Raw genomic sequence first — 13,123 nt, forward strand, 5'->3', positions numbered from 1 at the left:
TGTTGTGTGTTAGTGTTTATACCAGCAGTTAGGGGTGGTACCTGCAGGATCCAGTCCTGGACAGCCCGGTTCAGTAGACTTCGTCGTGGGGACGCAGCATGCAGTTACGCTCAAGATCAACAGCGCTCAGGAGCTCTGCAGGTGAGTTACAGAACAGAACAGCAAGAAAACATGTACAGGGAATGTTTTATATGTTCCTAAACAAACATATCTTACATGGCGACATGACATGATGGATTAATCAAATCTAATCAGATTTTATTTGTGCAGCCCAAAGTCACAAAGTACATTTGCCTCTGAGGGCTTTACAATCTGTACAGGGAGTGACACCCTCTGTCCTTAGACCCTCGGTTCCAGTGAGGAAAAACTTGCCCACAAAAAACCTTTAACAGGGAAAAAAGGTGGAAGAAACCTCAGGAAGAGCCACAGAGGAGGGATCCCTCTCCCAGGACGGACAGACGAAATCAACACAAACATATTGTACAATTACAATGACTGATAAAATGATTACAGTAGCAGTGGAACCTGTGATAGAGACAGAGAGACACAGATGCACAGCAGCAGCAAATCATAAACTAACTATAAACTGTGATGGAGATATGGCAGCAATAATGACAGTAGTACGTAAATAAATATACTAGAGCCCAGTTGATCTGTCAGTAACCCTCCGTCCTCCTTTGTAAACATTACATAACGCATTTATAATCACTAACTTCCCTTTTCTAAGTTTACAGTTTCAGTCCACTGGTGGCATTCTGGACAATAAAGTTCACAGTTTAACTGTCAGGCATCCCGTCGTCATCACATATCTATGTCACGAGTCAAGAGTTTCATAACCACGTCTGAGAGCAAGAAATGTGTTTTATTTATGTGTGTTCATAAAGAAAATAGGCTGACATATCAATATACACTCCAGAATACAGTGGTCCCTCGTTTATCACGGGGGATACGTTCTAAAAATAACCCGCAATAGACGAAATCCGCGAAGTAATCAGCTTTATTTTTTACAATTATTATACACGTTTTAAGGCCGTAAACCCCTAACCACACACTTTTATACACTTTTCTCTCACATTTCTCTCTTATTTAAACTCTCAGAGTTAAAACCTTCGCAGATTTAACAAAAATAAGTACAACACTGTATTAGTAAATGAAACCGTATTTCACAGTTCCTCTGACGGTGCCTCTTTGTCGAGGCGCCGCTCCGCTGTAACAGCTTTTTCCTCTGAAGGCCTTGGTGCAGGTGTTTTTTTTCAGAGTGCAGAACATACAACCCATTTTGTACAGTACTCCCTTACCGTACAGTACGCTGTAAAATAAAGCATGCAAAATTACACTAAACAAATCTGCGAAACAGCGAGGCCGCGAAAGGTGAACCACGTTATAGTGAAGGACAACTGTATAACATTTGAGATGCTGCGGCAACTCTTGAATCTTCCAAAGAATATTCTTTATCCAACCAGGGAGGGACATTTATACTGCTTTTAAATCTCCAGGTTTCCGTTCCACTTCGGGGAGCACGGGAACTACTCCCTGTGGGTGAAAAGTGACTCCAAAGTGGTCAACTGCTCCATGGTGACTCAGGCGGACCCCGTCAACAGCTACATACGTGAGTCTCTTTGCACGTCATGGTTCATACGTCGTGTGTTTTTAAATGCTGTGTTCATCTTCACGCTGCTCTCTCCTCCTCACAGCGATCCTGGTGGCCTTTCTTGTCTTCGCTGGACTGGCCTTGGTGTCTGCCATCGGGAAAACAATATTAAGGTAAACGACGTTCATTCAGAAACTTGTGTGAACACTGAGCTTGTGTGTAGAATCACTTCTAAACTTCTTCTTGCCCCAGGCTCGACCCAGTGAGGGCTCTGCTCTTCAGAGTCGCTGGCACCATGGAGACAGAGAGGCTCATCAACTCTGTGAGTTAGTTAGGACTTTATTTAGCAGCAGCAGGACTTTAAATACAGTAAAAAGAAAGAAATCAAATATCTGTATTAGAGTTTGTATTTTAACACTGTTGCAGAAGTTGATGTGTAACTGTCATCCTTCAGGAGCTGGGCTCTCCGGGCAGGACGGGGACGCCAGTCACTGACAACATCCTCCCTCCGCCGCCCAGCCCCAGCAAGAGGCTGCGATCTTTGGACACATTCAGAGGGTAGGCCGCCCCCACCCACCACCACCACCACCCCTCCTCACCATCACAGCAAAGAAAGAAAGATATTATCCACGGGTCTGATCTGACGTTATAGTCTAGCATGTGATTCTCTGGCATCTGATGGAGTTACCATTCATTAATGAGCCCCTGCTGATCATCCTAACATGGATCCAGTAACTAGAAACTCTGGGATTGTTCTTCCTAAAATAAATAATTGATCTGTGCCTCACATCTTTCCCGTCAGTATCTCCTTGGTCATCATGGTGTTTGTGAACTACGGAGGAGGGCGATACTGGTTCTTCAGACACGAGAGCTGGAACGGTCGGTCATTTCGGTTTTAACCGTGTCATAAATTAGTCGTTATCGGCGTAATATTCGTTACCTTTAGTTGATTTTAAAGCTTGTGTTTCCCGTTTTTTTCCACCCAGGCCTTACTGTTGCAGATCTAGTCTTCCCTTGGTAAGCTCACTTTCTTCCTCTGCATATCTTAGCACACATGATAAACAGTTTGAATACTCACACATTCATGTAAATATACAGTATTATTTATTGTAATATTGGTACGACGTGTGTGTGCTGGAGTAAGTACCACAACATTAAACCAATTCAATCTAATTTACACTTTAATTAAAGGTGTACAATATTAGTTTAGTTCATTTATTGCAACTTAATTGAAGGATATTTGACCTCCTTTATTGCCACTGGTGTTTGCCCTGTGATGTGTCAATCCAAAATGTTCCTAAAAGTCAGTAAACTGAATTTTTTTATGACAGCTGCGGTGATGAAACACAACCCTCCCCTGTCTAAATAGAAAATAGAATAAAAAATCAAAATAATAAATCTTATGAGTTCCTTAACTAAAGCTGAGTAATCAAGAAGTTTTGTGTTTCCTTCCCGCGTTAGGTTCGTGTTCATCATGGGCACATCGACTGCCCTGTCCATCAACGCCCTGCTCCGCGCGGGCAGCACCCGCTGCTCACTGCTGAGGAAAGTCGCGTGGAGGAGCGCGCAGCTCTTCATCATCGGCGTCTTCATCATCAACCCAAACTACTGCCAGGGACCGTGTGAGTACAAACAGACTTCTCGACTTCTGGACTAAACTGTGTCTGTCTGCGTGTGTGCTCACGCTCCAACTCGTCCACTCTCCAGTGACTTGGGACAACCTGCGGATCCCCGGGGTGTTGCAGCGCCTGGCCTGCTCGTACCTAGTTGTAGCCTCCCTGGATCTGTTGGTGGCGAGAGGTCATCTCGACGTCCTTACAACGGTCGGTTGGGTTTCTATTAAAGGAGCAGTGTGTAGGATTTAGTGGCACGTAGCGTTGTAGTTCCTGATCGCAGCCTCATTGCCTCACCCTCTCTTTCCTAGCATGAACATGTTTGATTGGTGTTTATGTTTTGCAGGATGCTTGGTGGTCTCCTGGTCTTGACGTCTTGCTGTACTGGCCGGCCTGGCTGTGCGTGCTTCTCTTAGAAATCCTCTGGCTCTGCCTCACTTTCCTGCTTCCTGTACCAGGTTGTCCAACGTGAGTCAAACAGGCCATGTTTCGTGATAAGGAAAATGTTCAACTTGTCCACTTCTGTATTTTTGTCTGAAACACATTGATTCATAACACTGCCGTCACCGCACTCCTCTGAACAGGGGATATCTGGGTCCAGGTGGGATCGGAGACATGGGCCTGTATGCGAACTGCACCGGCGGAGCAGCTGGTTTCCTCGACCGATGGCTGCTTGGAGAAAGCCACATCTACCAGACTCCCTCATCACGGGTTAGTGACAACCAGCACAACCTAAAGTCGTGTTTTCTATGCTTTAACTTCCGTATAACGTTTCCCCCTGAACCCCAGCCGTGTCCATTTTACAGGTGATGCAAGGTAAACTGTCAGAACTTGAGCACATTTACAAAAATCCTGTCTCCATCTGAATTCAGGTGATTTATGCAACTCGCATGCCGTATGATCCAGAGGGGGTTCTCGGCAGCATCAACTCCATCCTCATGGCTTTTCTTGGATTACAGGTTTGTGCTGCGTTCGTATTTATGACGAGAACATTGATAATGACACAGATCTTTTTAACTGTAACGTTTTTATTTGTCCACAGGCAGGAAAAATCATCTTACACTACAGAGATCTCCACAGAAGCATAATGTCGCGGTTTCTCATATGGGGCTTGTTCTTGGTAAGCACATGTGCATTCATTCATCGCTACTTCAGAGTTTGTTCATTTAGTCATTGTCAGTCTTTATAATAATCTCTCTGTAACACACAGGGAGTCATATCAGCAGTTCTGACCAAGTGCTCCACAGACCAGGGCTTCATTCCTGTCAACAAGAACCTCTGGTAAACTTCTTTGGATGGAACAATGCTCGCTCAGCAGTTACTTTTTGGTATCTGTTGACTGAATGTTTGGGGAAGTTGCTGCCAGGCTTTAAGGAATTATGAGACATTTGTTTTTATGGTCTTCTCTGATATCTTCATGTTCATAGATCTTCTGTTTTATGCATTTTTTTTAGTACTTTATTGTGGCTCTGATACTTTTATTTGTTCTGCTGTGTGGTAACTTCTTTTTAATCTTTTGATGGGTCACTGACAGTTTTATGATTCTGGACAATAAGTTTTCTGGTCCCGTCTTTCCCCAAGTTGTTTTTAAATTACCAAAATTTAGCACAAGCAAATGCAAATACGGAGCTTTTAAATGACTTACTTAGTTAGACTAGAGATGACCTAACAGTCCATGTCTCACTGCTGCATGTGTGTGTGTTCGTTTCTCTGCCAGGTCTCTGTCCTACGTGACGACACTGGCCTGTTTTGCGTACGTGCTGCTAGTGCTGGTCTACTACACGGTGGATGTGAAGAGGTGGTGGTCTGGAGCACCTTTCTACTACCCTGGTGAGCACTGCACTGCATTCTCAGACATAGGCTCAATGATATCACATATTAAATGACCTAATTTAACCTTTGAGGTCAAGTATTTGTGCATATTTCTATTAGTACTTGGTCTGTTTTAAAGTTGCATACGTCTATAATCACTGAGCCTTTGCTTCGCTTCAGGTATGAACTCCATCCTCGTGTACGTGGGCCACGAAGTATTCGAAGAGTACTTCCCCTTCCGTTGGCGAATGGCCAACAGCCAATCCCACGCCGAGCACCTCACCCAGAACCTCGTGGCTACGTCCTGTTGGGTCCTCATCTCCTACGTGCTCTACAGAAAGAAGATTTTCTGGAAAATTTAACCTTAATACCAGAGGACGTTGTTTACATCACAATTGCTGGAGTTGGAATCAGAAAATATTTGGAAAGCGGGAAACAAGACGCTGATTTACTCACTGTTTCTGGGTCTCTTCTTTCTGTCCTCTTTTTTTTTTATGTTTTTCCAATGTCTTCAGTTTTTAGTCACTACTTTATAAAACCATAAAACCATGTTTTCTTTCAGATATGAAGAACCTGACCCCTGCCAAGTATCCTAACTGACTCAGGAAGTTGTCCAAGAAATAGTTTGAGAACTACAAAGACTGACGTCGTTAATCTTTTGTTGACTTATAGATATGGTTTTCATTCCTCATCTACAGCAGCAGGGTGCTGCAGTAGCGGTTTAAACAAGCCCTTGTTGACTTCCCCCTGGGAGAATCCCTGCTGCCATCTTAAGCACTTTTGCATTGAGGTGACTCCTGAAGAGCAGAAGGAGGCAGTAAATGATGCACACCAGAGAGAAAAGGCTACAAAGAATGCATTGTGATCTTTTTACCGTGGAAGCTGAAAGTGACGTTTTTTCTTTTTTAAATAGGGAAGTGGGGTGGTTTTAAACTACGAAAGTTAAACCTCTAAAATATCCTTCCTCATCTGTGTGTGTCTGTGTACATAATCACCATTTATAATTGTCACTTTGTTGTTTTTCCCCTTGCAAGCCTCCGCTCCCCCCTGCGACCGCGCTCCCTCCCTCAGCAAGTGTTGAGTGGTGTGACATGTGATGTGGACGGGAAGTGAAGGAGGGCATGTCAGCTGACTATTGAAACCCACTGGTGGTTGCTTTGTTTTGCATTTCGGTTGAAGTCCGTCTGTCTGACAGAAATGATTTGAGTCACTACTTTCCTTCACATTTTCCTAAATGTGTCGCGCCATAAAGAAATTCTACAGTTTTTGCCCGTGTGCAGTAGTTAAACTGTGAGAAATATAGATTTAACCATGTCTCATCTTGCCATAACTGTGTTGCCATCGCTCCCACTACATAAATGTTCATATAAATACCAGCTTTATTAACACATTTTGCTAAATCAAATCTTTAATCTGTATAAAGATCCAAATGCTGTGGGAGATTCTCGAAATCATTGTTCATCTAGTACTGTCTAAATTCACTCAGTCATACTTTTATACATTTATTTTTTATATTCTCCATTTGAAAATAAGTTTATGTAATAAAACTTATTCCAAAAATATGAGTGCTGTTGTTTTATTGCGATAGATAGATAGATAGATAGATAGATAGATAGATAGATAGATAGATAGATAGATAGATAGATAGATAGATAGATAGATACTTTATTGACCCTGAAGGAAATTCAAGCACCCAGTAGCAGCATGAAGAAGATATACTACTATATACTTTATTAATCCCACGAACGGGGAAATTCTTTTTACACTCTATTTATTTACATGCATTTTAACCCAGATACACACACACACACACACACACATGCAGTATAAGGCATAGACATGCAATTATGGAGAGAGATGGTGGAGTGATGGGAAGCGCCCAGCTGGGAGGATCGGTGCCTTGCTCAAGGGAGGTGAGCTGGCTACCAGTCCACCTTCCATATTTGGTCCATGCGGGACTTGAACCGACCACCCTCCGGTTCCCAAGCCATTGCAAACATACATTAAACATCCATTAGAATGAACCTATAACACAGGAGCCACATGTTAAAAACTGACCTGAGATAGATCTAAATTTAAATATAATATCTGCAGATGATTTAAATATGTGTCTATACAAACAGACAATAAACTATATAAAGCAAATATATAAAAGTGACTGTAGAGATTAAAAAAAATGCTTTATAAAAAAATATGGCTTTGAACAGGTGAATGAGTGTTACATGTGTTTGTTTATGTGATGAACTGTGTTTGCAGCTCAGAGGTGTCGTTTGCTTTTTATTGCTCAATGAGTCTCAGTGAAGCGTGGGAATAGAGTTACAGTGGTGGGTAAACACCCCCCTCCCTCCTCCCTCTCTCCCTCCTCAAATCTCGCGATAGTACGGTCCCACCTTCATTCATGTGTATTGTGAGAGTTTTTTCAGCTCTCGCGCAGGTTCGCAACTTTTCCCACGCCTGTTGTTTTGGCGTCTGCACTCTTGCCCCTCCCTCCCCCTTTCCCTCCCCCTCCCTCCCCTCTCTCTCTCTCTCTTTCTCACTCCCTTTGCCCCCTCGTCACCCTTCCCTCCCTCCCTCCCTACACACTTTGTTTTTAAAGGCTTTAGTGAAATAAGCAGCCACTGCGGTGTACATGCTACAGTGGAAGGTTATGTTTGATTTGAGTTCAAGCACAAAACAGCTGATTAGAAAACATAACCTCCGTCTCCAGAATACACGGGGAGTGTATTAAATATTATCACAGGCTAAACTCATCAAAATGTCATCTTTGATTTAAAAAAAAAAGCATCCCTAAACAGTGACCTAGAAGATCTAAAAGGCGGCTATGTGAGCCAAAAACAGCTGGCATATATAGTAAACTGCTGTAATGACCGTGAACAGTAATTATGAATTTGGCAAATCAAGATCCAAAAACACACACGGTGAAGATTAAAAAAGGAAGATGAGCTGTGACTGGACTCAGTCAACAACCCGAAAATTCTATTGGTAACAAAGTGTACTTACTATGCATATTATACAAAACAAAAAAAAAGTCAAAATGTACCTCAGCAAAAAAAAAAAGCTTATATAAAATATATATATGAATAAAATAATATAATAATATTCATTGGTCCGTAAAAACTATGTTACTCTTACAACACATTTTTTTTTCCCCTTGCACACGACAGATAAATCAAAAACAGATTTTCAGTAAAAACGTGTCGACGTCAGTATAAAGAGCGGCGTGTGAAAACAGCTTCCAAAACACACGGGCGTAAAAAAACAAAAAAAACTCTTCTTGTACGGATCAGGTTGTTGTGAGGGTTCGAAGGCAGTCCATCGGTTTCCAGGCGAACGTCTCGGACCTCAAGGTCCTTTTTTTTTTTTTGACGTGTCCAAAACAAACCACAAGATGGAGCTACAGAGAGAAAAGAGAGAGAGAGAGGAACCACGTCTTCCTCCTCCCAGCATTCCTGATGATCACAGTCGCTCTCTGATAAAGTCTGCATGTGTGTGTGTGTTGTGTGTGTGTGTGTGTGTGTGTGTGCATCACTCACAGGTCCATGAGCCTCTTTGGAAGTACGTGCACACATTTTTCTCACTCAGTCATTCGAAGACAACACACACGTATACATCAGTACGAGTATTACGATCACTCCTGGAGTGCACATATAGAATTATTTGTAGCAGTGTACAACCACGCGAGGCGCTGTTATTGTTTGTTTTTTACCCATTGAGTGCTATGCAGCTGAATCAGTTCACAGTACAGTTCAGCTTAAAGCTCGACCGACTGGACTGTTACGTGTCTGCCGAGGACCGAGGGGAGTCAGACGCTCGAGAGGGTTTTTAAGCTGCGACTGTGAAAAAGAATGTTGTCTACGTCTGGCTCCTCAGCTTTTGCCGTCAAACATACGATTTAGAGTCACACAGGGTCCTAAGTAAGTCCTCAGTGTTCTTGTTGCACTGATTGTTAACGGGAGTGCTGCAGCCAGTTATTCCAAAAGGAACATGAGCTGTGGTATTTGTTTTGTTGTTTGGTTAAATGTTTTGTTATTGACGCGGAACGCGGGATAATAAAGTGAAATCAAATCAAATCGAACGACAGCACCGACATGTTCGACGCCCCCGACGAGTCACCGCTGTTGTTGTAAGCCCCGTGGCCGTCCGCGAGCCCGCCCAGCGAAGACGGCGAGGAAGAAGACGCCGGCGACGACGAGGAGGTGCTTGTGACCGCAGGATGGCCCCGGCGGCGCTGCAGTGGGGCCGCGGCCCCGGCTCAGGGGTGTAGGTGAAGGTGAGGGCGGTGGAGTAGATGATTCCATCGTTGCGGACCAGCGTTACGGGGACCTGAACCGGCTGTCTCACCCACGCCAGCCCTCCCTGAAGGCAGGATATCCGGCACCACGCAGAGGACGCTCTCTCCACATCTGGAGGGACAGACGGATGAGTTTGAGTATTCGATATCACACTGCTACGAGTGCACAACAGATATTCATATCCTCACCTGTACATGGTATCAGCCTCCACGTCTCCGAACCACACTCTGAGGTTGGGGGTGAAGTTTTGCCCCGTCAGCTCCAACATCGCCACATCTCCTCCGCCGTTTAACTTGACACAGACACGCACAAAAAGGCTTTAACAGGAAAAGGTTTACAAGCACACGCAGATTTCCAACAGAACAAGGCTGGTGCATACCTGCAGACTTTCCACCACAGGGACAGGTGTGACCGGTGTGGGGACCGGGCCCATGCCCTCATAAAAGGTGTATTCTGCCTTGTCAGTGCTAATGATAGTCCAGGAAGCCCCGTCGTTAATAATCTCCTTGTTAGTCTCTTTGGAGCACGCTGTGGCCTGGACAAAACAAACACAGAAATATATTTTCTACTTTTACACCCGACAAGGAGCAAAAACACACTTAGTGTCAGGTGGAGCTCGCCGATGACAGGGACACCTTAGACTCCTCGGCTCTGGTCCTGGAATGCTCATTAAAACAAATGAGTGGACGTCTCGTGTGGGGAATAATTTCACAACGCGTACCTGCTGTAGGTCAGCAGACAGGTTATTATTCTGTTGTCTGAGGCAGAAGAGCAGCAGGTCCCAGCTAACAAAACACTTTCTGACCTAAACAAACCTTTTTTTTTTTTTTTGTTGTTGCAAAGTGGATGAAGCTCTCACCTCCACTGCTGGTCACATAAAAATCTTATTTATTTCCTCCATGGACACAGTTCGAGCACTTCCTCTGACTTGGATCAGTTGAATTACCACAACAAAAGCTGCTTTGGATAAAAAGTAAAAAGGTACAAGCTTGTGTGCAGAAAAAGTACAATGAGAAATGAACTACGACTCCAAGGTTGCTCTGACAAAAAACTATTCAATCGCCAAGCTTGATAGGGGGTATTACAAGCGGAGCTTACGATTACACCGTCGATAGAGCGATATCACAAGCAGCACCGTGATAATATCACCTGCAACATCAAAATGTTTGAAGCTGCCAACTGTGCCGCCGTGTTTGTTCGCCAACTGCAACCGCGACCACAAGTCTTTTATGATTTCCTCTCAGCTCTAAATCTGGAGCTCTGGCAGCTCCGCAGCACAGCAGCAGCACGCGGTTTGAGTTCATGCAAAACACGACGACCACAAACCCATGCAACCTAACATTTGTCAAAAAAAGGTCGGTTTCTATGGTAACCGACTTTGAGATCACGAAATGAGAAACGCATCCGGAACAAGCAGCTTCTCCCTTTTTCACAACTTTGCAGAATAATATAAAAACTGGAAGTGAGTTTTTACAAGAAACGGATTCAGAAAGAAATATGAAAAACTTGTGTCCCACCTGGAACTGGTGATCCTCTCCTGTGACAGACACAGATACATCCTGTCGTGTCTTTCAGGTAGAAAACACTTGTGCAGCTGGGACACCGGGTCTCGGCGTCCATCAGCGCAGTCTGTTTGTCCACTTTGCGGACCTGAAGAACCGAGGCAGCTCATCAGAAATACAGAACACACCCCAGTTTAAGTACACTGGCTCATTTTCTCCGAACGATAGTGCATTCATACCAGTCTGGGCAGGGCCCTGCCGGTAACAGAAACGACAATTTGACAGTCTGGCCGTAGTGAATATAGCCGTCTCTCACGGCGAACTCCTCTCCTTCAGACTCTTCGTCGTCCACTGGATGGAACGATACAAAAACAATCATTAAGGTGTGTGTCTGCGTTCATGCAGGTGTGTTTGAGAAATGTGCGACTTACGAGGTGGATGTAAAAGGCGCCCCACTGTTGGGAGCTGGCGAGAAAGTTCCCCCCCTCCACGTAAGATACCTAGTGCTGACCGTCTGAGAGCGCAGGCGGTTAAAACAACGCCACCTTAGTCCCTGAAGATACACCTGAGGAGAGAGGAGAGGCAAAGAGTGAGCGAGCATACCTGTGGTTTATGTGTTGTTTTGAGGACACATTCTGCAACTCACAATCTGCGTTTTTCAAGGACTGTTCTTCTTGGAGGGCTTGGAGATGACCTTGATCCTCTTGCTGAGGAAGACTCCGATGTTGGCGTGTTCCCGTACAACATCTTCACGGACACATGAAGTGTTTCCTTTATCGGAGTCGCTGATGTACAGAGTTTTAGCCGCGCAAAATGCTACAGAGCAGGGGGAAACGCCGAGGTTAGGGGGTTTTCAGTGTGTGTGTGTGTTGTTTGTCCTCCTTTCACTTCCCCGTGGCATACTTGTGGAAACAAGTTAATTAGTGGCAAAGAACGAGCGGTGGACACAGAGGATATGGTCAATGCTGTGGTTGCTTTGCATGGTTCATCAGGAGAGAAGGCAGAGCAAAGAACGTGATCCTGTGCAGCGTTTTTTAATTTTTTAATGCCAACTCACCTTCCCCTCCAGGTTGAGCTGCTGCATCTCTGCTCACTGTTGCCTATCCCGATGAAGGCACACGGCTGGGCCTCCTGCTCCGTGCCGCCCCCTTCTCCATCTCTCCAACTTCTTCTGCCAGCCGCTGCCCCTCAGATACACGCACGGCGGCGGGCAGAAAAAACCTAATCGACACAAAGGGGATTTCAATGCATGGAAGCATTTCTGCATCAGAAAACACACCCAAATGTTTTTTAACGACACACCACCTTTTCTCATTGCCGTACGACTTTTGTGCAACTTTGCGTGCAGTATGAGCACCGTCTGATCGTCTTTACCCTTCAGGTAATTCCTCATCGCCTCCCTGGAAAGAAGAAGAAGAAGTTAACACTTCACACAGTCAACATCTACTTTTTTAAATGTTTTCTGCAGGGATTGGCTGATCTACCTCGTCAAACGTGGGGCTGAGGTCGCTCACCACAACTTCCTGCAAAACAAAAACACATCAGTGTGAAAGTGTGGAAAGACACCGAGAGACAAAGTGCACACGTGGCACAGTCACACCTGTAATGCACCTGAACTATCATACAGATCAACATAAGGCACGTGGGCTGTTATAGAAACACAGAGGGTATACAGTGTGATAATGTGTTAATATTATTTAAAACTGATTTTTTGACAGATTAAATCGATAAATATAGGCTCGACACACTTAAAGCGTGATTTAACGCCCGTTAACAATGAGATATCACATTACTGCCGTGCTCAACTTTAAATTTAAAACACGACACGGGAGAAGTTACAAAACTGTCTGAGACAAGTGACACACACACTCTCTCACACACACCACACGGAGAATAGTTTGAAACAACTGATCCCGAAGCAGTTACAAAAGTAACACCGTGTGTGTGTGTGTGTGTGTGTGTGTGAGTAAGGAGAGGGGGGGGTTAGTGTGAACTAACTGAAGCCAAACACACACACACACACTTCAAACTGACAAACGGTTTATATCGACAAACTTTTTTTGAAAAAATAAATAAATAAAAATAAAAAAAAAACACCATGTCTTGAATTTCAGTTACTTACCCCGTAACAACGGGCGCCATCTTCCAAATAACGCCCCCCCCACCCCCCCACTAACAGAAAAATAGAAGAGTCAACAATCGCGAGATCCCCCCCCCTTCCCGCCCTCCTCGCGCCACCCCTCTCCTCCTTCTTCTTGCCTCGCGCCGGTCCTGTCACCAACGGCCGAACAGAGCGAGAGGAAAAGTGAGAGC

The 13,123-nt window shown here is 44.5% G+C and overlaps 1 protein-coding gene and 1 pseudogene across 1 annotated transcript in view; one reads left to right on the top strand and one right to left on the bottom strand.

The window, feature by feature from the left end:
• hgsnat (heparan-alpha-glucosaminide N-acetyltransferase) overlaps positions 1-6,352 on the top strand; it is a 7,387-nt gene extending 1,035 nt beyond the window's left edge. Inside the window, exons 3-18 of the mRNA XM_019256325.2 lie at positions 14-141; positions 1,497-1,609; positions 1,695-1,764; positions 1,844-1,913; positions 2,046-2,149; positions 2,394-2,470; positions 2,578-2,608; positions 3,053-3,213; positions 3,299-3,414; positions 3,551-3,672; positions 3,789-3,915; positions 4,077-4,163; positions 4,247-4,324; positions 4,415-4,485; positions 4,922-5,034; positions 5,197-6,352. Of these exons, the coding sequence (XP_019111870.1) occupies positions 14-141; positions 1,497-1,609; positions 1,695-1,764; positions 1,844-1,913; positions 2,046-2,149; positions 2,394-2,470; positions 2,578-2,608; positions 3,053-3,213; positions 3,299-3,414; positions 3,551-3,672; positions 3,789-3,915; positions 4,077-4,163; positions 4,247-4,324; positions 4,415-4,485; positions 4,922-5,034; positions 5,197-5,378 (1,650 nt within the window). The 3' untranslated portion in view covers positions 5,379-6,352. The remainder of the gene's footprint in view (positions 1-13; positions 142-1,496; positions 1,610-1,694; positions 1,765-1,843; positions 1,914-2,045; positions 2,150-2,393; positions 2,471-2,577; positions 2,609-3,052; positions 3,214-3,298; positions 3,415-3,550; positions 3,673-3,788; positions 3,916-4,076; positions 4,164-4,246; positions 4,325-4,414; positions 4,486-4,921; positions 5,035-5,196) is intronic.
• Positions 6,353-8,957: 2,605 nt separating this feature from the next.
• On the bottom strand, positions 8,958-12,212 carry LOC113746670 (recombining binding protein suppressor of hairless-like; annotated as a pseudogene).
• Between the last annotated feature and the right edge of the window lie 911 nt (positions 12,213-13,123).

This window comes from Larimichthys crocea, chromosome X (assembly GCF_000972845.2).
Source record: "Larimichthys crocea isolate SSNF chromosome X, L_crocea_2.0, whole genome shotgun sequence".
Taxonomy (NCBI): Eukaryota; Metazoa; Chordata; class Actinopteri; family Sciaenidae; genus Larimichthys; species Larimichthys crocea.